The sequence below is a fragment of the Homarus americanus genome, unplaced genomic scaffold, assembly GCF_018991925.1.
Source record: "Homarus americanus isolate GMGI-L3 unplaced genomic scaffold, GMGI_Hamer_2.0 scaffold16894, whole genome shotgun sequence".
Classification (NCBI taxonomy): domain Eukaryota; kingdom Metazoa; phylum Arthropoda; class Malacostraca; order Decapoda; family Nephropidae; genus Homarus; species Homarus americanus.
Genome location: NW_024746541.1, coordinates 4,291,362 through 4,315,683, shown reverse-complemented (window position 1 = coordinate 4,315,683; position 24,322 = coordinate 4,291,362). Strand labels below are relative to the sequence as shown.

At 38.9% G+C, this 24,322-nt stretch overlaps 4 protein-coding genes across 4 annotated transcripts; all 4 read right to left on the bottom strand.

Annotated features, from left to right (window-relative positions):
• Positions 1-1,359: 1,359 nt before the first annotated feature.
• LOC121879351 (adult-specific rigid cuticular protein 15.7-like) lies at positions 1,360-2,736 on the bottom strand. The gene is made up of 3 exons (XM_042385952.1): positions 2,689-2,736; positions 2,076-2,132; positions 1,360-1,946 (listed from the first exon to the last, which is right to left on the bottom strand). The coding sequence occupies exons 1-3, from the start codon at positions 2,698-2,700 to the stop codon at positions 1,719-1,721; spliced, it is 297 nt and encodes a 98-aa protein (XP_042241886.1). The 5' UTR covers positions 2,701-2,736; the 3' UTR covers positions 1,360-1,718.
• A 3,676-nt stretch (positions 2,737-6,412) lies between these two features.
• LOC121879349 (adult-specific rigid cuticular protein 15.7-like) lies at positions 6,413-7,794 on the bottom strand. The gene is made up of 3 exons (XM_042385949.1): positions 7,741-7,794; positions 7,129-7,185; positions 6,413-6,999 (listed from the first exon to the last, which is right to left on the bottom strand). The coding sequence occupies exons 1-3, from the start codon at positions 7,750-7,752 to the stop codon at positions 6,772-6,774; spliced, it is 297 nt and encodes a 98-aa protein (XP_042241883.1). The 5' UTR covers positions 7,753-7,794; the 3' UTR covers positions 6,413-6,771.
• A 3,635-nt stretch (positions 7,795-11,429) lies between these two features.
• On the bottom strand, positions 11,430-12,775 carry LOC121879345 (adult-specific rigid cuticular protein 15.7-like). Its single transcript, XM_042385947.1, has 3 exons — positions 12,738-12,775; positions 12,146-12,202; positions 11,430-12,016 (listed from the first exon to the last, which is right to left on the bottom strand). The coding sequence occupies exons 1-3, from the start codon at positions 12,747-12,749 to the stop codon at positions 11,789-11,791; spliced, it is 297 nt and encodes a 98-aa protein (XP_042241881.1). The 5' UTR covers positions 12,750-12,775; the 3' UTR covers positions 11,430-11,788.
• Positions 12,776-21,588: 8,813 nt separating this feature from the next.
• On the bottom strand, positions 21,589-23,667 carry LOC121879339 (adult-specific rigid cuticular protein 15.7-like). Its single transcript, XM_042385941.1, has 3 exons — positions 23,593-23,667; positions 22,306-22,362; positions 21,589-22,176 (listed from the first exon to the last, which is right to left on the bottom strand). The coding sequence occupies exons 1-3, from the start codon at positions 23,602-23,604 to the stop codon at positions 21,949-21,951; spliced, it is 297 nt and encodes a 98-aa protein (XP_042241875.1). The 5' UTR covers positions 23,605-23,667; the 3' UTR covers positions 21,589-21,948.
• Positions 23,668-24,322: the final 655 nt, after the last annotated feature.

The following is a 24,322-nucleotide window of genomic DNA, read 5'->3' as shown; positions in this document are numbered from 1 at the left end:
ATGCTGCGTATGTTTAAGTTTAGTATGGTTAAGGGTAATTTATAATAAGCTGGATATTTTGTTAAGGAATTTATTGTACTTTATTATACACAACAAAAACTCGCATCCTTTGTCTACCCTTTTATAGTCAGATTGTCTTTGTTTGTTTAGTTTTTTATTTTTGTTGCCTGTTGGGATCTGGGTAGACTTTTAACTATATTCTAAACCAGTTTCTAAATCCCCAACTCGTAACAATATAAATAAGATTGTCCAAAAAAAAAATATATTTCATTTAATTTCTGAAAAGACTCAGAAATTCAGTGACCCGAACCAAGACCTATCCACGGGCAGGTTGTGAGACAAATCATATCCCAGTCATGGTTTAGTGAGGCAGTGAGGCTAAAACTTGAAGAAAAAATTAAAATAAAAAAATGGAAAAAATCAAAGGGGATTCAGGGAAGCTAATAATAATAAGGGCTGGGATAGAATGTGAATTTGAAACTGAAAACAGATTTTTAGCACCGCTGAAGGTGACTTTGATGAACAGGAACAAGAAAACTATTTTATATTAAAAAAACTAACCAAAAACATGCTCGAGTGGATAAAACAAAGGGAATTTTGGAGGAACGAGGTTATAAATAAGTGGACGACAAATGACAAAAGAAAAATTCTGATAAATGCATCAAAATATCAATCCCCTAAATTAATGTTCCTCCAGTAAATTACTTCCATCACATACCAGATACTGCCAGGTGCTCAGGGAATTTTGTCTGCAACTGCACACAGCTTCATAGGTGTTGTATCAATTTTAACAGCAAGACCTCTTTTGTAATCATTATTCCATCCTGTTGTTCAATATAAAAAAAAATCACTTTAGTTTTTCTTGTTCTGTCACTGTCTTCTGTGTGGAACAAATGTTTTTATTATTCTTTCCAAAGTGTAGTTACATTAACATATATACAGTATATTATTTGTAAAAGTTTCGATATAATTATTTTAGTTCATTCACATTTTTCCCTCATTACTCTTATTTCAGTTTCTTTCTTTTCTTCTGAACGTTTTTATTGTTTTCATTAAACGATGATCAAAGTTAGAAGATCGTTTCTTCTTGGGTTTTTTTTAATTCTATTGTTTAATTTGATGTTCTTGTAACTTAGCATCGTGACTGAATCAACTAATTTATTGTGAAGTTCAGTTTTAGAGTAAAGTGAGATAGGTTTTACAGCTATTATTGAGAAAATGATTTTTTTTTCGTTTTGGATTGTTCTACTTAAAATAATACTCTTATTTTTAACTTATTATCACTGTTACCAACATAACTCTATTTAGTTGGTTACTCCCATAATAGTTCTAAAAACGATAAATAATATAAGACTATAATTGTTTTTAGTTATTTATTGTATCATCCGTTTGACAAAGTTACAACATCAAGGAGGAACAGATGGTAATGAAAACATTTGCCACAAAACTAGAGTCGGATGTTGTGTACATTGGAGACTGGGATGTGGCGACCCTGGGAGGCACAGTGCTGGATTATAAGGATCTGACAACATCAACCTGGGAGACTCGTTCACGATGGAGTTAAAGTTTTGTTCAACATCACATAAATTCCTCAATGTTTTATTACTCAGGAAGTAAAACTGAGGAAGATATTGCATCATAGTCATTAAAAGTCTATAAACTACTTGACTAATAATTCACTGCATGTAAATTATGATAGGTTGTGTTGAGGACAGCAGCTAGTAACCATGGGAGGGGCCGTAGCTGGGATGACTGGCGGTGCCCTGGAAGGTCACGGTAGCATGGTATCCGCTACCGTCAGCCCAGTAATAAACCTTCTGGACGCGACCGTCTGGGAGGTGGACAAAGTATGAACCCTTCACGTTGCCACCGTTACCGCTCTCTTGTTGACCGAAGTTGGTGGATCCTGCGTTGATCCCGTAGTTGTAGTTGTAAGGGAGAGGAACCTGTGAACACATCAATGATGTATCACACTATATATTAATATTTATCATACTTATTTCGTCTTAAATATATACATCACTGAGATATGACATGATGATATGGCTAAAAGTAAATATTATCTAAGGACGCACATTGTAGCCGCCTGGGAGAGCCACACCCGCGGTCACCAACAGGCACAGCAACAACACCTGCAACATCACAAAACACTGAGTAAGACGGTTGATGTGATTGTTGCAATACTTTCCTTAAAATATAATGTCCATAAGATGGAATAATATTGATAATGTGACATGTTCAGATGTTTGATACAAAATCATATAATAGTTAAATTCACGGAACCTAGTCAGTTGTGTCCTGTCCAATGTTTAGCAATGTTCTATAACAACAGTGTTGACAACATAAATAGCCACACCCACACTCCCTCAGTTCAGTCTCAGAGGAACGCAAAAATAAATATAAATGCGATCTGTTGTAAAATTTTATAATTTCATAATTTTCAAAAATCGAGTTTGTAAAACAATTCATTGTAAATGTCAAGTGAGAGTTTTCACTAAATGGTGATATTTTAGATCTTCTTTTATAATTTTCTGAAAAAAAATGATGCTGTATATTATTTCAATAAATGAAAGTGAGCTTGGAATTATGTGACAATATTCCCACGGATGTGTAATGATGTCTTCCAGGAGTTTGGACCACTTGTATTATTTTTCAGTCAGTGAGAAGGGAAAACACCACAATACTCACAGAGGTGAACATGATTGGTAGTGGGGAGTTGGTGTGATAGCAGGCACTGGCTCTTCCCTGACCTCCAGGCTCGCTTTATACCTCCAGCCAGAACTTTCTGCCAACACACTTAACCAAGGCGGCGGCCCCCGTGGCCTTGCAAGCTGTGTCTCCCTTGGATGAACTCATGCTGTTTGTGATGCAACTAAGTGTAACATCTGAGACTCAATTCATACACAGTATGTCTCTTCCGCCATACAGTACATTATAGAATGGCAATCGTGGATGGTGATATACGGAGGAAGGTTATTGAATGGCCTTTTTTCCAGTATTGTTTTGTAACTGTGAGATGATAGATTTGAATAAGGTGAATCTAAGGTGCAAAAGTTAATTCATGTTTTTGTGAAGATTAGCTGGTTTAATTGGAAGAATCTCAGACACAAAAGCGACATGAAATCATTTACTGAGACAGTCAGGTGGTACGGATGGTGATACTGTAACCATGTTCCGAGAATGGACCCGGGTAGACTTTTCAAAGACACTCATGCCCACTGTGACTCTTGTGTTGATTTAGTGTAAGTGGTTATCACATGTTCACCCTCGTTCGAAATACGTGAATATCATGACTTCCTACAGTAATGCTTATTGACCTCTACAAACCCCGTAATTGTTAACTTATTGAACATTACTCAAATTTGTGGGAAATTTTGTATTAATCTTTACCTTCTGCTTGCATGATTCTGGTCTTATGTCTGTGTTTGTAACGCTGTCGTGTTAAATGTAAACATCAGGAATTCCTCAGAAAAATTAAGATAATTTACAAATGAGTTTTTAAAATATATACTTTTCCCCCAATTAAATATTTAATATCTCTCAACACTTCTACATCCCCACAAGGTACAACTTCATCTAGTGACCGAATTTGCATTATCTTGTCGTGTGGTGTGGGGTCTTAAAAGAATCAGTTTCAAATACTTGTGTTGGGTATAAAGATCCCATTTCCTAACCTCACATGAGGAGGTTGAACGTGTATCGTCTCTGAACACGCAAATTCACATTTTCAAGAGGCGTTAGGATGGTTCTTTACTAGAGTGAGGTATGAGCAACCTTTATACCCCAGTGTTCTTTCCCAACCTTTTCAACTCCCTTTAATTAGTATTCTAATGAGAAAAACATTTGAGCGCTTACTCTCATTAACTTCATCTCTTGCCCTTCAATAAACATGGACAGACACAATAAACGATTTTCGGCTGTTCCTGATGGATCATCGTCACCTAAAGGTCCAACCGCATTGACTTCCGTGCTTACGGGCAGTGTGTCGCAACGTTAAACAAGAACTGTCTGAGCAAATCAAAGTCTTGGACAGTACAGTAAATACGACTATGGAAAAAGTAGGAATAAACAAGCACAAAATAAATATGAGAACAAGCGATGTTAGGGCATAATATGAGGTTGGCAACTGGTAAGTATGCAAGTGTTTGTAGGAAAATTGGGGTGAAACATTCTAAGATTAAGTGAAGTAAGATGGACTGGTTCAAAATTTTTACTTCATATATTTGAGTGGTGAAAGGCATGAGGTAGGAGCTGGTAATGTTATGAACCAGAAGTTGAGCTGTAGTGTAAAAGGATATTGGGTAGTGTCAGGGAGAGTTCTCTTAGACAAGTTTAACGTTAAACCCATAGACTTGGTAACAATACAGGTTTATGTACCAACAAATGATAGCGAGGCTGAAGTCTTAGGATAAAATTATGAAGATTTAAAGAAAGTAAAAATACCTTAAAGTTTAATTAATGTCTGATTATAGTGATTTTTAATGCAAAAGCTGGGAAAGGGAAAGTTCCACTAGAAGTAGAACCACATGGGCTGGTTAATAGAAATGAGAGAAGAAAAAAATTAATTGACCTTTGTAAAGAAAACAAGATGACACTTGCAAATACATCGTTTGAACAACACCCCATAGGCATCATTATTCATGGATCTCATCCCAGGACAATATTATTACGAACCACGCCATCTATTGTGTCATGATCTAACTACCCAGCACTACCGAGCAACGCCATCTAGGGACGAAACCCGAGTATGACTAGTCTTAGTCGCCACTCCGGGTTTCCTTTCTCTATATCCTGGTTGTTGCGTCACCTTCTCCAACTCTTCCTCATCAGCTCCGGATCGAGGAGAGTTCAGTTCACTCTGGGAAGTGACCACACTTGGATTACCTATCCTGGAAACCTACGGCACAGTGACTACCTACCATCTTCTTCAATACTCAGCCCTACTCGACAGACACTTCAGCACAGCACTTGAGTATTGTAAACCTATATTGCCTCCCACCTCCACTTGCTTCAGATTGTTGTATGTTGTATAAATATGTATATACTGTTAAGTCAATGTTGCGTATGTTTAAGTTTAGTATGGTTAAGGGTAATTTATAATAAGCTGGATATTTTGTTAAGGAATTTATGGTACTTTATTATACACAACAAAAACTCTCATCCTTTGTCTACCCTTTTATAGTCCGATTGTCTTTGTTAGTTTAGTTTTTTTATTGTTGTTGCCTGTTGGGATCAGGGTAGACTTTTAACTATATTCTAAACCAGTTTCTAAATCCCCAACTCGTAACAATATAAATAAGATTGTCAAAAAAAAATATATTACATTTAATTTCTGCAAAGACTCAGAAATTCAGCGACCCGAACCAAGACCTATCCACGGGCAGGTTGTGAGACAAACCATATCCCAGTCATGGTTTAGTGAGGCAGTGAGGCTAAAACTTGAAGAAAAAAAAATGGAAAAAATCAAATGGGATTCAGGGAAGCTAATAATAATAAGGGCTGTGATAGAATGTGAATTTGAAACTGAAAACAGATTTTTAGTACCGCTGAAGGTGACTTTGACGAACAAGAACAAGAAAACTATTTTATATTAAAAAAACTAACCAAAAACATGCTGGAGTGGATAAAACAAAGGGAACTTTGGAGGAACGAGGTTATAAATAAGTGGACGACAAATGACAAAAGAAAAATTCTGATAAATGCATCAAAATATCAATCCCCTCACTTAATGTTTCTCCAGTAAATTACTTCCATCACATTCCAGATACTGCCAAGTGCTCAGGGAATTTTGTCTGCAACTGCACACAGCTTCATAGGTGTTGTATCAATTTTAACAGTAAGACATCTTTTGTAATCATTATTCCATCCTGTTGTTCAATATAAAGAAAAAATCACTTTAGTTTTTGTTGTTCTGTCACGGTCTTCTGTGTGGAACAAATGTTTTTATTATTCTTTCCAAATTGTAGTTACATTAACATATATACAGTATATTATTTGTAAAAGTTTCGATATAATTATTTTTGTTCATTCTCATTTTTCCCTCATTATTCTTTATTTCAGTTTCTTTCTTTTCTTCTGAACGTTTTTATTGTTTTCATTAAACGATGATCAAAGTTAGAAGATCGTTTCTTCTTGGGGTTTTTTTAATTCTATTTTTTAATTTGATGTTCTTGTAACTTAGCATCGTGACTGGCAGCTCTGAATCAACTAATTTATTGTGAAGTTCAGTTTTAGAGTAAAGTGAGATTGGTTTTACAGCTATTATTGAGAAAATTATTTTTTTTCGTTCTGGATTGTTCTACTTAAAATAATACTCATATTTTTAACTTATTATCACTGTTACCAACATAACTCTGTTTAGTTGGTTACTCCCATAATAGTTCTAAAAACGATAATTAATATAAGACTATAATTGTTTTTAGTTATTTATTGTATCATCCGTTTGACAAAGTTACAACATCAAGGAGGAACAGATGGTAATGAAAACATTTGCCACAAAACTAGAGTCGGATGTTGTGTACATTGGAGACTGGGATGTGGCGACCCTGGGAGGCACAGTGCTGGATTATAAGGATCTGACAACATCAACCTGGGAGACTCGTTCACGATGGAGTAAAAGTTTTGTTCAACATCACATAAACTCCTCAATGTTTTAATACTTAGGAAGTAAAACTGGGGAATATATTGCATCATAGTTATTTAAAGTCTATAAACTACTTGACTAATAATTTACTGCATGTAAATTATGATGGGTTGTATTGAGGACAGCAGCTAGTAACCATGGGAGGGGCCGTAGCTGGGATGACTGGCGGTGCCCTGGAAGGTCACGGTAGCATGGTATCCGCTACCGTCAGCCCAGTAATCAACCTTCTGGACGCGACCGTCTGGGAGGTGGACAAAGTATGAACCCTTCACGTTGCCACCGTTACCGCTCTCTTGTTGACCGAAGTTGGTGGATCCTGCGTTGATCCCGTAGTTGTAGTTGTAAGGGAGAGGAACCTGTGAACACATCAATGATGTATCACACTATATATTAATATTTATCATACTTATTTCGTCTTAAATATATACATCACTGAGATATGACATGATGATATGGCTAAAAGTAAATATTATCTAAGGACGCACATTGTAGCCGCCTGGGAGAGCCACACCCGCGGTCACCAACAGGCACAGCAACAACACCTGCAACATCACAAAACACTGAGTAAGACGGTTGATGTGATTGTTGCAATACTTTCCTTAAAATATAATGTCCATAAGATGGAATAATATTGATAATGTGACATGTTCAGATGTTTGATACAAAATCATATAATAGTTAAATTCACGGAACCTAGTCAGTTGTGTCCTGTCCAATGTTTAGCAATGTTCTATAACAACAGTGTTGACAACATAAATAGCCACACCCACACTCCCTCAGTTCAGTCTCAGAGGAACGCAAAAATAAATATAAATGCGATCTGTTGTAAAATTATATAATTTCATAATTTTCAAAAATCGAGTTTGTAAAACAATTCATTGTAAATGTCAAGTGAGAGTTTTCACTAAATGGTGATATTTTAGATCTTCTTTTATAATTTTCTGAAAAAAATAATGCTGTATATTATTTCAATAAATGAAAGTGAGCTTGGAACTATGTGACAATATTCCCACGGATGTGTAATGATGTCTTCCAGGAGTTTGGACCACTTATATTATTTTTCAGTTAGTGAGAAGGGAAAACACCACAATACTCACAGAGGTGAACATGATTGGTAGTGGGGAGTTGGGGTGATAGCAGGCACTGGCTCTTCCCTGACCTCCAGGCTCGCTTTATACCTCCAGCCAGAACTTTCTGCCAACACACTTAACCAAGGCGGCGGCCCCCGCGGCCTTGCAAGCGGTGTCTCCCTTGGATGAACTCATGCTGTTTGTGATGCAACTCAGTGTAACATCTGAGACTCAATTCATACACAGTATGTCTCTTCCGCCATACAGTACATTATAGAATGGCAATCGTGGATGGTGATATACGGAGGAAGGTTATTGAATGGCCTTTTTTCCAGTATTGTTTTGTAACTGTGAGATGATAGATTTGAATAAGGTGAATCTAAGGTGCAAAAGTTAATTAATGTTTTTGTGAAGATTAGCTGGTTTAATTGGAAGAATCTCAGACACAAAAGCGACATGAAATCATTTACTGAGACAGTCAGGTGGTACGGATGGTGATACTGTAACCGTGTTCCGAAAATGGATCCGGGTAGACTTTTCAAAGACACTCCCGCCCACTGTGACTCTTGTGTTGATTTAGTGTAAGTGGTTATCACATGTTCACCCTCGTTCGAAATACGTGAATATCATGACTTCCTACAGTAATGCTTATTGACCTCTACAAACCCCGTAATTGTTAACTTATTGAACATTACTCAAATTTGTGGGAAATTTTGTATTAATCTTTACCTTCTGCTTGCATGATTCTGGTCTTATGTCTGTGTTTGTAACGCTGTCGTGTTAAATGTAAACATCAGGAATTCCTCAGAAAAATTAAGATAATTTACAAATGAGTTTTTAAAATATATACTTTTCCCCCAATTAAATATATAATATCTCTCAACACTTCTACATCCCCACAAGGTACAACTCCATCTAGTGACCGAGTTTGCATTATCTTGTGTGGTGCGGGGACTTGAACGAATCATTTTCAAATACTTGCGTTGGGTATAAAGTTCCCATTTCTTAACTTCACATGAGGAGGATGAACGTATATCGTCTCTGAACACGCAAATTCACATTTTCAAGAGGCGTTAGGATGGTTCTTTACTAGAGTGAGGTATGAGCAACCTTTATACCCCAGTGTTCTTTCCCAACCTTTTCTACTCCCTTTAATTAGTCTTCTAATGAGAAAAACATTTGAGCGCTTACTCTCATTAACTTCATCTCTTGCCCTTCAATAAACATGGACAAACACAATAAACGATTTTCGGCTGTTCCTGATGGATCATCGTCACCTAAAGGTCCAACCGCATTGACTTCCGTGCTTACGGGCAGTGTGTCGCAACGTTAAACAAGAACTGTCTGAGCAAAACAAAGTCTTGGACATTACAGTAAATACGACTATGGAAAGAGTAAGAATAAACAAGCACAAAATACATATGAGAACAAGCGATGTTAGGACATAATATGAGGTTGGCAACTGGTAAGTATGCAAGTGTTTGTAGGAAAACTGGAGTGGGACATTCTAAGATTAAGTGAAGTAAGATGGACTGGTTCAAAATTTTTACTTCATATATATGAGCGGTGAAAGGCATGAGGTAGGAGCTGGTAATGTTATGAACCAGAAGTTGACCTGTAGTGTAAAAGGATATTGGGTAGTGTCAGGGAGAGTTCTCTTAGACAAGTTTAACGCTAAACCCATAGACTTGGTAACAATACAGGTTTATGTACCAACAAATGATAGCAAGGCTGAAGTCTTAGGAAAAATTATGAAGATTTAAAGAAAGTAAAAACACCTTAAAGTTTAATTAATGTCTGATTATTGTGATTTTTAATGCAAAAGCTGGGAAAGGGAAAGTTCCACTAGAAGTAGAACCACATTGGCTGGTTAATAGAAATGAGAGAAGAGAAAAATTAATTGACCTTTGTAAAGAAAACAAGATGACACTTGCAAATACATCGTTTGAACAACACCGCATAGGCATCATTATTCATGGATCTCACCCCAGGACAATATTATTACGAACCACGCCATCTATTGTGTCATGATCTAACTACCCAGCACTACCGAGCAACGCCATCTAGGGACGAACCCGAGTATGACCAGTCTTAGTCGCCACTCCGGGTTTCCTTTCTCTATATCCTGGTTGTTGCGTCACCTTCTCCAACTCTTCCTCATCAGCTCCGGATCGAGGAGAGTTCAGTTCACTCTGGGAAGTGACCACACTTGGATTACCTATCCTGGAAACCTACGGCACAGTGACTACCTACCATCTTCTTCAATACTCAGCCCTACTCGTCAGACACTTCAGCACCGCACTTGAGTATTGTAAACCTATATTGCCTCTCACCTCCACTTGCTTCAGATTGTTGTATGTTGTATAAATATGTATATACTGTTAAGTCAATGCTGCGTATGTTTAAGTTTAGTATGGTTAAGGGTAATTTATAATAAGCTGGATATTTTGTTAAGGAATTTATTGTACTTTATTATACACAACAAAAACTCGCATCCTTTGTCTACCCTTTTATAGTCAGATTGTCTTTGTTTGTTTAGTTTTTTATTTTTGTTGCCTGTTGGGATCTGGGTAGACTTTTAACTATATTCTAAACCAGTTTCTAAATCCCCAACTCGTAACAATATATATAAGATTGTCCAAAAAAAAATATATTACATTTAATTTCTGAAAAGACTCAGAAATTCAGTGACCCGAACCAAGACCTATCCACGGGCAGGTTGTGAGACAAACCATATCCCAGTCATGGTTTAGTGAGGCAGTGAGGCTAAAACTTGAAGAAAAAATTAAAATAAAAAACTGGAAAAAATCAAAGGGGATTCAGGGAAGCTAATAATAATAAGGGCTGGGATAGAATGTGAATTTGAAACTGAAAACAGATTTTTAGCACCGCTGAAGGTGACTTTGATGAACAGGAACAAGAAAACTATTTTATATTAAAAAAACTAACCAAAAACATGCTGGAGTGGATAAAACAAAGGGAATTTTGGAGGAACGAGGTTATAAATAAGAGGACAACAAATGACAAAAGAAAAATTCTGATAAATGCATCAAAATATCAATCCCCTGAATTAATGTTCCTCCAGTAAATTACTTCCATCACATACCAGATACTGCCAGGTGCTCAGGGAATTTTGTCTGCAACTGCACACAGCTTCATAGGTGTTGTATCAATTTTAACAGCAAGACCTCTTTTGTAATCATTATTCCATCCTGTTGTTCAATATAAAAAAAAATCACTTTAGTTTTTCTTGTTCTGTCACTGTCTTCTGTGTGGAACAAATGTTTTTATTATTCTTTCCAAAGTGTAGTTACATTAACATATATACAGTATATTATTTGTAAAAGTTTCGATATAATTATTTTAGTTTTTCATTACTCTTATTTCAGTTTCTTTCTTTTCTTCTGAACGTTTTTATTGTTTTCATTAAACGATGATCAAAGTTAGAAGATCGTTTCTTCTTGGGTTTTTTTAATTCTATTGTTTAATTTGATGTTCTTGTAACTTAGCATCGTACTGAATCAACTAATTTATTGTGAGTTCAGAGAAAGTGAGATAGGTTTTACAGCTATTATTGAGAAAATGATTTTTTTTCGTTCTGGATTGTTCTACTTAAAATAATACTCATTTTTAACTTATTATCACTGTTACCAACATAACTCTAGTTGGTTACTCCCATAATAGTTCTAAAAACGATAATTAATATAAGACTATAATTGTTTTTAGTTATTTATTGTATCATCCGTTTGACAAAGTTACAACATCAAGGAGGAACAGATGGTAATGAAAACATTTGCCACAAAACTAGAGTCGGATGTTGTGTACATTGGAGACTGGGATGTGGCGACCCTGGGAGGCACAGTGCTGGATTATAAGGATCTGACAACATCAACCTGGGAGACTCGTTCACGATGGAGTTAAAGTTTTGTTCAACATCACATAAACTCCTCAATGTTTTATTACTCAGGAAGTAAAACTGGGGAACATATTGCATCATAGTTATTTAAAGTCTATAAACTACTTGACTAATAATTTACTGCATGTAAATTATGATGGGTTGTGTTGAGGACAGCAGCTAGTAACCATGGGAGGGGCCATAGCTGGGATGACTGGCGGTGCCCTGGAAGGTCACGGTAGCATGGTATCCGCTACCGTCAGCCCAGTAATCAACCTTCTGGACGCGACCGTCTGGGAGGTGGACAAAGTATGAACCCTTCACGTTGCCACCGTTACCGCTCTCTTGTTGACCGAAGTTGGTGGATCCTGCGTTGATCCCGTAGTTGTAGTTGTAAGGGAGAGGAACCTGTGAACACATCAATGATGTATCACACTATATATTAATATTTATCATACTTATTTCGTCTTAAATATATACATCACTGAGATATGACATGATGATATGGCTAAAAGTAAATATTATCTAAGGACGCACATTGTAGCCGCCTGGGAGAGCCACACCCGCGGTCACCAACAGGCACAGCAACAACACCTGCAACATCACAAAACACTGAGTAAGACGGTTGATGTGATTGTTGCAATACTTTCCTTAAAATGAAATGTCCAGAAGATGGAATAATATTGATAATGTGATATGTTCAGATGTTTGATATAAAATTATATAATAGTTAAATTCACGGCACCTAGTGAGTTGTGTCCTGTCCAATGTTTAGCAATGTTCTATAACAACAGTGTTGACAACATAAATGGCCACACCCACACTCCCTTTACAGTCGAGCTTTAGACCAACGTAAATTGAACTATAATTGATATCGGTAGAAAATTTTTATAATTGTAAAAACTCACGTTTGTGAAAATCGATGAATGTAAATGTCAAATTGTGATTTCAAATTTCTTCTTTTATAAATTTCCCAGAAAGTTATTTTTGTGTATCTTGTTTCAGTAAGTAAAAGTGAGGTTGTAATTATACGACAAAATTCCCCGGGATGTGTAATGATGTCTTCCAGGAGTTTGGACCACTTATAATATTATCAGCCAGTGAGAAGGGAAAACATCAAACTACTCACAGAGGTGAACATGATTGGTAGAGTGTTGTTGGGGTGGTAGCAGGCACTGGGTCTTCCCTGACCTCCAGGCTGGCTTTATACCTCCAGTCAGAACTTTCTGCCGATACACTCAACCAAGGCAGCCCCGTGACTTAACATGTTTTGTCTCTCTTGTATGAAGTGAAACTGCTTGTGATGTAAGTCAGTGTAACATCTGAGACTCTCCACACCCACCTCCTCTAGCTCCTCCGTCAGGTTTTACAGTATAGTTGTTCACGTCAAATTATTTTTGTTATAAACTTGTATGAGCAATGAAGATATTGTTTTAGTAATCAAATAAATACTTCGGATCCCTAAGAAATCTCTCAGTAATTTATGTTACTGAATTATTAATGCTTGTGTATTAAAAAAAATTATGGTACTAGAGTTTTTGAGGCACATAACACAAAATATGTTTACTAAGGCCAAGTAAATTAAAAAACGTAAGCCTAGAAAAGGTTTTGCTCAGCATAACTCAATAGTTACAGTTTGGTTACAATTATTGATTATTCAGTGGAAACTTCAGACAAGATCAAATTTTCCAAAGAACTGTTCATCCATTTCTATTTTTAATTTCCATTTTAATTATTTAAGTTTCAAATGACAAAATTGTTTTTTTTATATATACTTAAGGCACGCTAATTAAAACATTAACTGTACTTAATTCCAAGATTATTATAAAACGAAAGCAAATTATATTATTATCACAACAATGTAAGTAATGACTCGTGAGGTAATGATCTTAACACAGCGAGAAGGTAACTTTGTCAACGTTCAAACTCACTCGCCCGCAACACCAGAGAAGAGTTCATTACACAATTCTTGGTATATCTCTCGACCTCCTACAGTAAAGACATTGTGGGTAAGAACCGTCTGTCTTCACCTACGGGTCTAGTCACCACTTGAGCTTTATAAGGTGTAGTCGTTTTTTCACCTGACACTTTCCATCACCCTCTCACGTTTCTTATCTCCAGCTTAATATGAGACAGTTTATATTCCATATAAAAAATCAGTTAATAAGGAACGCAAGTAAGTTAACGATGAGAATATGTTTGACATGGCTCAGGTAAATGAAGAGGGAAGAATATATCCTCATGGCTTTATAATGAGGAAAGTGTGTTTAGTGATATAGGGAGGGAGGTGATGGTGGTGGGACTATGAGAGGTGGAAGCTGTGTTTAGTGATATAGGGAGGGAGGTGATGGTGGTGAGACTGTGAGAGGTAGAAGCTGTGTTTAGTGATATAAGGAGGGAGGTGATGGTGGTGAGACTGAGAGAGGTAGAAGCTCTGTTTAGTGATATAAGGAGGGAGGTGATGGTGGTGAGACTGTGAGAGGTAGAAGCTGTGTTTAGTGATACAGGGAGGGAGGTGATGGTGGTGAGACTGTGAGAGGTGGAAGCTGTGTTTAGTGATATAGGGAGGGAGGTGATGGTGGTGGGACTATGAGAGGTGGAAGCTGTGTTTAGTGATATAGGGAGGGAGGTGATGGTGGTGAGACTGTGAGAGGTAGAAGCTGTGTTTAGTGATACAGGGAGGGAGGTGATGGTGGTGAGAGGGAGGTAGAAGCTCTGTTTAGGACTGTGTTTAGTGATAGGAGGAGGTGATGGTGGTGAGACTAGTGATAGGGAAGGTGGTGAGACTGTGAGAGGTAGAAGCTCTGTTTAGTGATATAAGGAGGGAGGTGATGGTGGTGAGACTGAGAGAGGTAGAAGCTCTGTTTAGTGATATAAGGAGGGAGGTGATGGTGGTGAGACTGTGAGAGGTGGAAGCTGTGTTTAGTGATATAGGGAGGGAGGTGATGGTGGTGAGACTGTGAGAGGTAGAAGCTCTGTTTAGTGATATAGGGAGGGAGGTGATGGTGGTGAGACTGTGAGAGGTGGAAGCTGTGTTTAGGTGGAACAACACAGGTCTAGAACAAAAATACCTACATACATACAGAAAAAAATATGTATCAAGTACCAGCCCTGTGGTGCAGCACACCACTGTACATGCCTAACACTGAGTAGAGGCTGAGGGAGAGGAGCGACCATCACTCACTGGGAGAATTAGGTGACATGGGAGGTGATACTGTAGCCCTTTTCCAACCTGAATTAAGTTTTTTTCTTAGTTGCATTATATTATCGATGTAATTTTCTTTAATTTTCTGGTTCCTTAGAACATATATTAATTATGTAGTTCAAAACTCAAAAAGTTTATTCGTTTGACTACTTATAAACATGGTCGTGTTATTCACTGGATATCTGTAATACTTCTTGATCAACATAATATTATATGAAGTGTATTGTAGACACCTCTAACTCCTACCAGTTTCTAATGATTGATAAAAATTGAGTTTTGTTCCAAGTGTGTCAGTAAATGTTTGTAGAAAAATCTCTTAATACACATCTTAAGACCAATTGGTGTGTGTGTGTGTGAGTGTGTGTGTGTGTGTGTGTGTGTGTGTGTGCGTGCAGCTATCAAACAGGGAGGTACTACCGCCTGGGAAGATATTGGAAGCATAATGCATTGTCTAATGGTAAACCCTGCTGCCATATGTGACCAAGTTTCAGGTTGATGATCTGACTTTCTGCCTCATTTACACACAATTGTAGGGTCTCAATTGTTTCTCTTACTTTGACAACACAACATACATATACAGCATTGTTTCTCACTATTGAGTTTTTTTCATGTTTGTATTTCTTTATGGTTCCTTATTAATATTATTACAGTGTTATTATTATTATCATTATTATTTTATTATTTTATTTTTAATTTTTGTATTTTTATTATAAATTTAATTTACTATGAATCATTATTATTATTATTATTACTATTATTATTATTATTATTATTATTATTATTATTATTATTATTATTATTATTATGTTATTATTATTATCATTATTATTATTATTGTTATTATTATTATTATTATTAGTATTATTTATTATTATTATTATTATTATTATTATTATTATTATTTATTATTATTATTATTATTATTATTATTATTATTATTATTATTATTATTATTATTATTATTATTATTATTATTATTATTATTATTATTATTATTACATTTTCGCCCCCCAGGTCCCGATGTGGGTCAGTGACCTGTGCTCGGGTGGACTAAACCCCGTAAAAAAAAAACACATTTGTTAGTGTTAAGGTGCAAACACTGCTTGCTTCCTCTCGCTTTCAGCTACCGCCGCTGGCTAGCCCTCGTGGTGAACAGGGAAGCAACTTGCATAAGTCTTCCTACCGGTACACAGCCTCTTCACCCTCAAGACTCCTGCTGTACCTCCTCGTGGCAACACATGGTAACTGGGTGCCTCGTGGGCCTAGGCTAGACCAGCAGAGGATCTCGGAGCAGCAGTGGGCCCCAGAGGGACGGAACATAGACCTGTGGACACGTACTGGCATCTACCAACCACTGCCCCACTGCCTTACGGATTAACCTTGGTAAGTATAAAGCTACGGGAGTAAACCCCAAATGAAGAATCTGCGGTGGACCCCTGCATCAGGCAGACATGCTTACAGGGCACCAGCAAGACCCCAACGGTGGTATAGGTGGAAGAGGTGATCACCATGGGAACCCAACGACTACACCGGCGGACAAAGGCAATGCAAGATGGACAGGCTACTAAGGCGAAACCAAACAAACTGGGCTATAGGCAGCCCATTGCAACTCTCCCTTTCTCCAGTCGTTGAGCTCCTGCCTCACCACATAAATCAACTCACGCACAGCCATCATCCAGCTCATCTTACTCCTGATCATCATCAAAACCCCTATACCCCCAAAAGTCCTTTGGTGACAGAGAAGTGGCGACGGGGACAGGCAGAGATGACTGCCGGGAGTCTCTAGTCACTACTCCACACACGGACGGCACAGATAAGATGGTCATTTATGCACTGGGATCGAGGTAGCAGTGTAATCCGGTCCTGTCTGTGCGACTGAGCAGCCCTTTCGAGGAGGCACTCTGCTCACTATATATAGGGAGGGCTAGAAAAGGTGCCCTAAACAAAGTCTGCCTGAAGAACCTACATGACTCTGTAACCACACCCAGTAAGATCATCCTTATGCCATCGAAAACACAATTATAATCACAGATCAAAACAAAACTCTACAATCTCCTGTGGTCACTGCATGCAATGTAAGAACTCTTCTGGATACTGGCACTAATGAGCGTCCTGAAAGAAGAACCGCTCTTGCAGGAAAAGACTTGGCTAGATATCACATCAACACAGCAGCTATTAGTGAGTCCCGGCTCTAAGACGAGGGTCAACTCACAGAACGGTAAGCGTGCTGCATAGAGAAACCGCATTTGTGTAGTTGGCTTTGCCATTCGCCAACGCATCCTATGCAGGCTAAGTGAAACGCCTGTTGGGATCATGATGCTCAGAGTCGTACTGAATCACTCACATCATGCATTTTCATCAGTGCATATGCCTAAACACTGGTTGCAGAGGATGACATCGTGGAGGCCTTTTACATCGACCATGACAGAGTACTAACCTCTATCCCCAGAGAATATAAGGTTGTGCTCCTAGGTGACTTCAATGGCAGTGATGCTGACATTTGGCAGGGAATCATACGGAGAAATGGACTAGGCAAGTGTAATCCCAACAGCCTACTCCTCCTCAGCAATTGTTCTGTACACAACCTCACTATCACCAATACCTTTTTTAAGCACGCCGACATCATTGTCAGAGAAACAGATCGCCGAGATGTCCTCATCACCCGTGCCAAGCGTGGCTCAGACCACTGCAACACTAATCACCGGCTCATCAGAGCCAAGCTCTCACTTCACGTCACCCCAAAAGGGCAAAGGCAACAAGCCTCCGGAAGAGGTTTTAACACTAAGCATCTGGGGGATCCAGTGACAGCACATACTTTCAGAGAGCAGCTCAAACATGGGCTGATAAACAACCCGACAACAAACAACCCAAATCCCAGTGCCGAATGGGGTATTTTGGACACTGTGGTGATAAAAACCTGCACAGAGTCCCTCGGCCAGATCGATACAATACACCAGGACTGGTTTGAAGAAAATGACCCGGAAATCAATGTATTCGTTGATGATAAACGTGCTGCTTTAACTGACTGGCTGACCAACCCTCAGTCTTGGACCAAAGCTGATACCTGCCACAAGAAGAAAGCGACAGCCAAGCACAAACTTAGCAAACTAAAGAACGACTGGTTTAAAAATAAAGCATGTGAAATGCAAACACTTGCATATAAACACAAGATGAATGAATATATAAATTTAACGAAAACATTTTATGGGCCAATCACTCAAGGGGCAGCCCCCCTCCGCTGATCTGCTGGTAATTTCCTAATTAAAGATGAAGAAGGCATCCTTCATCATTGGAAGAAGCACTACAATTCGCTACTCAACCGAAACACTGATGTGGATGTCCTGACTACCCAGCAGGTCCCTCAGCATCCAGAGCTGACCCATCTCACCTATCCTTCATCCCTGGATGAGGTAGCAACTGCCATCAAACAGATGAAAAATACCAATGCCACAGGGCCTGATGGAATCCCAGCCGAGGTGCATAAAACAGGAGGACCTCTGCTTACCATCCGTCTCCACTCTCTCCTGGAGAATATAATATTTTATGGGAAAGGGAGGAAATCCCCTAGTTCTTAAATACGCCTCCATCGTCAGTATTTATAAAAAAAAGGGTACTAGTCAGATTTTGGCAACTACCACGGGATCTCGCTGCTGTATGTAACTGGCAAGGTTATCGTCCAAGTCCTCCTAAACAGACTTCTTCCTGATGCGGAAAACTTCCTCCCAGAATCTCAGTGTGGCCTTAGACCATCACCTGGCACCACTGACATGATCTTTGCAGCCCGCCAGATAGAGGAAAATTGCAGAGAACAGCGTTTTATCTACCTATCTAAGGCCTTCGATTCGGTCAACAATGAAGCCCTCTGGCGAACCCTCAGCCGTTTTGGCTGCCTACCAATATTCATAGCTATTGTGAGGCAACTCCACAACGGCATAAACGGTAGCATCCTCCACAATGTAACCCAGTCTGAGTTTTTCCCCATCCAAAACGGGTGTAAAACAAGGATGTGTACTGGCACCAACTCTCTAACTTTATTTTCCATTTTCTTGGCTGCCTTCCTTCTCGTGCCAGTGCCAATTTGGCCGGTGGGGTGAACATCCAGTACTGGATGAAAGGTCTTTTCAACATAAGACGACTCCAGGCAGGAACAAATGTATCGGTAGCTTCCGTTACTGAACTTCATTATGCAGACGACCTCACACTTGTCGTTCACATTGAACGCGACCTGCAGGAGATCCTGAACACCTATGCAGATGCGTATGCACACTTCAGCCTTGAGGTTTTTGTACATAAGATTCAGATTCACTTTCATCCTGCCCTTGGTACAGCCACACTTCCACCATCCATCCAGCTTAACGGTCCTACCCTCTCTAATGTTACCCACTTTCGGTATCTCGGCTCCCACCTGTCCACCTCCGTGGACATCGATGAAGAGATTCAACATCGGATCTAATGTGCATCTCAAGCCTTTGACAGACTCTGTACCCGTGTTTTTAGCTGTTGGGAGTTGAAATTATCTACAAAGTTACATGTATATCGAGCAGTGGTCCTCCCCACCCTGCTATATGGCAGCGAGACATGGGTCACATACAGGAGGAACCTCAAGGCACTTGAAACCTTTACCAACGTTGTCTCCTTTTCATCCTCCTAGTTCTCTTGGAAGACAAGAGAACAAATGCTAGTATTCTCACTGACACCAACTGTAGGAGCGTCGAGGCTACCATTATCCATGAACAACTTTGTTGGACTGGCCATTTTATCCGCATGGGCAACAGTAGACTGCCAAACCAGCTACTGTATAGTCACCTGACGAATAGTAAACGTAACGCTGGTGGGCAACTGAAGAGGTATAAGGATAGTCTTAAGACTAACGTAAGAAAGTGCCAAGTCGACCTCCTCACCTGGGAGACGATTCCTCCACACCGTACCGCTTGGAGGAGCAACACACGAGATGGTGTCAATACTTTCGAGTTAGCCCGACTGCAAACCGAGGCAGACAAGCGCCAACGCTGGAAAAACGCTGCCGCCGCCCCTCCCGCATTAGATGTAACCCTCCAGATGTGCAACATCTGTGATCGATGCTGGTGGTCCAGTATCGGCCTCTCTAGTCACCTCAGAACTCACCAACGAAGGCAATATCCTTAATAATTTATATAATTTTATCATAGCTGGACGATCGTCATACTCGATTCGGAGTGACAGCAATGTAGTTGTAGTGTGTGTGTGTGTGTGTGTGTGTGTGTGTGTGTGTGTGTGTGTGTGTGTGTGTGTGTAGGCTTATAACAAGTGAAAACTCTTATAGAAGATATCGGAAGAATTTATACATGTAGACTTGTAAAGTGAGGAAAGTTTGGTAGCGTGGCCGATTAGTTATTTGACTTAATAAATATTCATATGGGGAATTTTCTAAACGGCAATTCTAAGTACAGCCATTTATTATTCAACTCAATGGCATGGACACATTAATAAATCATTATATCGAAGTTACTAGACAATGACTCTCGGAAACAAACATGAAATGGAAACACACCGTAAGTAACTCACCCTTGGATCGCTCTGACAATGACTAGCGTGTGACCTGAGGGAGGCCCAGCGGCTGGGGGATGTGCTAGCTGGGGAGGGAAGTCTCCCTCCCGACCTCTACTTGTGACGAACGTGCCTCCTGTCTTCTTCAGAGTCCTTTCTCTCCCTGTCTGTCTCTGGGAAGGATCTATCGGTCCCTTCCCTGTTATAATAATAATGCCTTGTCCTTGTGGAAGGAGCTGCAGACCTCTTATATTAGAGGTCGTAAGCCGGCAGATGACTTCTCTTAATTAACACTAAACTGGATAGGTCTGGACAGCTGTGTTTGCCCAGGTGTGTGGTGCAGGCTGGAGGGTAGTCTCTCGAGTTAACACCGTCTGATCGCGCGGCGGTGAGAATTCTGGTTCCCTTTAATTATGAAGGATGGGTCAACTTACGAGGGTGTCCATACCTGCGCTTCCGGTCACTGTTATATATGTTGTTCTGGGCTGTAAGCTATGGTATGATAAGCAATCACTACATATGTGTGTGTGTGTGTGTGTGTGTGTGTGTGTGTGTGTGTGTGTGTGTGTGTGTGTGCGTGTGTGCGTGTGTGTGTGTTTGTGTGTTTGCCTTGTATTTCGGTGCCTTTCTGAAGACATCATCAAAATGGTTGTTACAACTTATTGAAACTTTTTGATCTATTCATTAAACTTGTTTATAGTTATGCCACAACAATTATGAATAGATCTCACTGTCTTGAAATTTATCAGTCGATATGTCGTCTACCTCTGGCTCTTTCCTATTCATTTGTGTTTGTTTACTTCTTCTCACAGAACCTCAGCCGCCTCTCCTAAGATGACATCAGTTCTGTCGTCCTCCTGCTCTTCCTGTGTTTCCTAACAATACTTTATTAACAGTTGTTTTTATCTTCACAAAACGACTACGTCTTATACACAGCTCCTTATGAGCTCTGATATATTTTATAAATATATTTTTTTTTACAGTCATGTTTCTACCTTCTCTTTTAATGTTAATCATGTGAGCTTTTGTTGTCAAAATCTCTTTTCGTCTTTAGGGATTTATTTTTTGTCTCATCAAAGTGTAGTTAGATAACCAGATATGTTTTTGAGACATTTTCTATATTATATCAATAAGCTCTCTCTCTCTCTCTCTCTCTCTGTTTTGTATATTTTGTATATACTTAAATAATACTATTTCAACTGCTTGCTTCTTTAATATTTAAAAAATCTAGTGATAATACACTACTAAATGTTCTTCAGTATTTATTATATCTATTGCTTTATAAATAAACAGCAACACTTGATCAATAGTTGATATAGATAACTTATGCCCAAAAACTAAAGCAGGATATTATATACACAGGAAACTTGGATGTGGTAAATCTGGGAGACACAGACCTGAACACTCAGATATATCACCATAACCCTGGGAGACTCGTTCACGAAGGCACTAAAGTTTGGTTCAACATCACATAAACTCTGCAATATTTTATTTTACTCAGGAAGTAAAACTGAGGAACATATTGCATCATAGTCATTTAAAGTCTATGAACTAGCTGACTAATAATTCATTGCAGGTAAGTTATGATAGGTTGTGTTGAGGATTGCAGCTAGTAACCATGTGAAGGGCCGTAGCTGGGATGACTGGCGGTGCCCTGGAAGGTCACGGTAGCATGGTATCCGCTACCGTCAGCCCAGTAATCAACCTTCTGGACGCGACCGTCTGGGAGGTGGACAAAGTATGAACCCTTCACGTTGCCACCGTTACCGCTCTCTTGTTGACCGAAGTTGGTGGATCCTGCGTTGATCCCGTAGTTGTAGTTGTAAGGGAGAGGAACCTGTGAACACATCAATGATGTATCACACTATATATTAATATTTATCATACGTATTTCGTCTTAAATATATACATCACTGAGATATGACATGATGATATGGCTAAAAGTAAATATTATCTAAGGACGCACATTGTAGCCGCCTGGGAGAGCCACACCCGCGGTCACCAACAGGCACAGCAACAACACCTGCAACATCACAAAACACTGAGTAAGACGGTTGATGTGATTGTTGCAATACTTTCCTTAAAATAAATGATTAATTAACTGGATCATTAGTAAAAAAAATATGATCTGTGGAGATGCTTAAAAAATATTACCGAGTTAAATTCATGGGACTTCATCAACTGTTTCTTGCTAAATATTCATTAATGTTCTATAACATTAATATTGAGAAGAAGCATTACCACAGCCACACCCTCATCAACGAGCCATCATGGTAGTAGAGACTCAAATAACCATAGAACTAAATTTATATAATACCAATTAAAAATTTTTCACCTGCATTTAGAAACGAAGACGTAATGAACTTCACTTAAATTTTGACGGATTTCGAATGAAAAGGATAATTTTGTTACATAAATTGTGGTTATGTCAATGGTCTTCAATAGAAAAACGATTATGGTCGTTGACTACACTGTTATATAGCATAACTGTTCGCCTACCGTCCTAGTGATGCTACACTGACATGTTTTGGTAATTCAACTTCATGAATAAAAAGATGGCGCCGCAGAGGCAATACGGATATAGGGCACTGGATGCTTAGACGGCAGTGGGTATTAAGGGGCGGTGAATATTAAGGAGCAGTGAATACTAAGGGCAATGAATATTAAGGGGCAGTGAACACTAAGGGTCAGTGGACACTAAGGGGCAGTGGACACTAAGGGGCAGTGAACACTAAGCGGCAGTGAATATTAACGAGAAATGAATATTAAGGGGCGGTGATTATTAAGGAGCAGTGAATACTAAGGGCAATGAATATTAAGGGGCAGTGAACACTAAGGGGCAGTGAACACTAAGGGTCACTTAATAGTTAGGAGACAGTGTTGCCAGCAGTGCACTTAGGCGCCTTCACTTCTACAATAGTAAACATTCACTGTCGGGTGTACTGAACGCGACCCGGGTACTCTATAGGACAGGAGGTGGGCGACCTATCCACTCCAAACCAATTATTGTTGAGTTTCGTAATACACCTTATGTTCTCTGTTATTGTGAGCTATTATACATGAACAATAGTGATATATAGTGGTTGGTTTCATGTCATCCACGAGAAAGCTTTAAACCAAAATTATTTGGACAAAAATTATCTAAATTTTACCGAAGATCTTTATCATTTTAGACCGAGAGAGACAGAGAGACAGAGCAAGAAAACAATTACAATGTAGTAGGTGTTGATGAGTCAAAGTCAGCAATACTTACAGAGGTGAACATGTTTGGTAGTGTAGTGTTGGGGAGGTAGCAGACACTGGCTCCTTCCTGGCCTCCAGCCTCGCTTTATACCTCCAGCCGCCCGGACCCTCAGTCAACTAGCCGCCACAAACACTCAGGATGACTCCGTGACTTGTCAAGTTGTTGTTCTCTATTTAAGTTGCCTGTGTTGACGTCTACTGTATGAAAAAATCCCTCTCACGAAAAAATATATATCAGTTTGGTGAGGAAAAGTACGAACTGAACCGACTAGAACAGAACCATATGTGGTGATGCGTGTTTGATTACGTTAATTACGACAATCACTGACTCCAGTTACATAATAAAATTGAGAGTAAGCTTTAAGGCTTCAACACGTTATACACATTAGATAAAATTTCTCTTTCTGTCTCGTCACATTTGATTATTTTAATCATCGCTAAAACAACGAAATATTAAGATTCATAAAGTACTTCTTCATCAAGAGAAATATGTTAAATTCTTGTTAGTTAAGTGCTCTTTATCTTCACCCTTATTCTTTCCTCTACCCTGCCTCCCTCCCTGCCTCCGTGCACCTAGATGGGGGGTTTAGTATGAACATGGATAACCAACTGTAATATTGTTGGGGGATGTCGGGGATTGACCCAAGGAAGCCTAATGGTAAGATAGCCACTTATCAAATGTCCATCTTAGCTACTTCGTTAACACTGTATATTAGTTGCCTATTAGCAATATCAAATGC

What these genes read in the sequence shown, in the direction of transcription:
- LOC121879351 (XM_042385952.1), bottom strand. An exon ending in CTCTCCCAGGCGGCTACAAT is followed by an intron (nt 1,947 to 2,075) that starts GTGCGTCCTTAG and finishes ATGTGTTCACAG; the next exon opens with GTTCCTCTCCCTTACAACTA.
- LOC121879339 (XM_042385941.1), bottom strand. An exon ending in CTCTCCCAGGCGGCTACAAT is followed by an intron (nt 22,177 to 22,305) that starts GTGCGTCCTTAG and finishes ATGTGTTCACAG; the next exon opens with GTTCCTCTCCCTTACAACTA.
- LOC121879345 (XM_042385947.1), bottom strand. An exon ending in CTCTCCCAGGCGGCTACAAT is followed by an intron (nt 12,017 to 12,145) that starts GTGCGTCCTTAG and finishes ATGTGTTCACAG; the next exon opens with GTTCCTCTCCCTTACAACTA.
- LOC121879349 (XM_042385949.1), bottom strand. An exon ending in CTCTCCCAGGCGGCTACAAT is followed by an intron (nt 7,000 to 7,128) that starts GTGCGTCCTTAG and finishes ATGTGTTCACAG; the next exon opens with GTTCCTCTCCCTTACAACTA.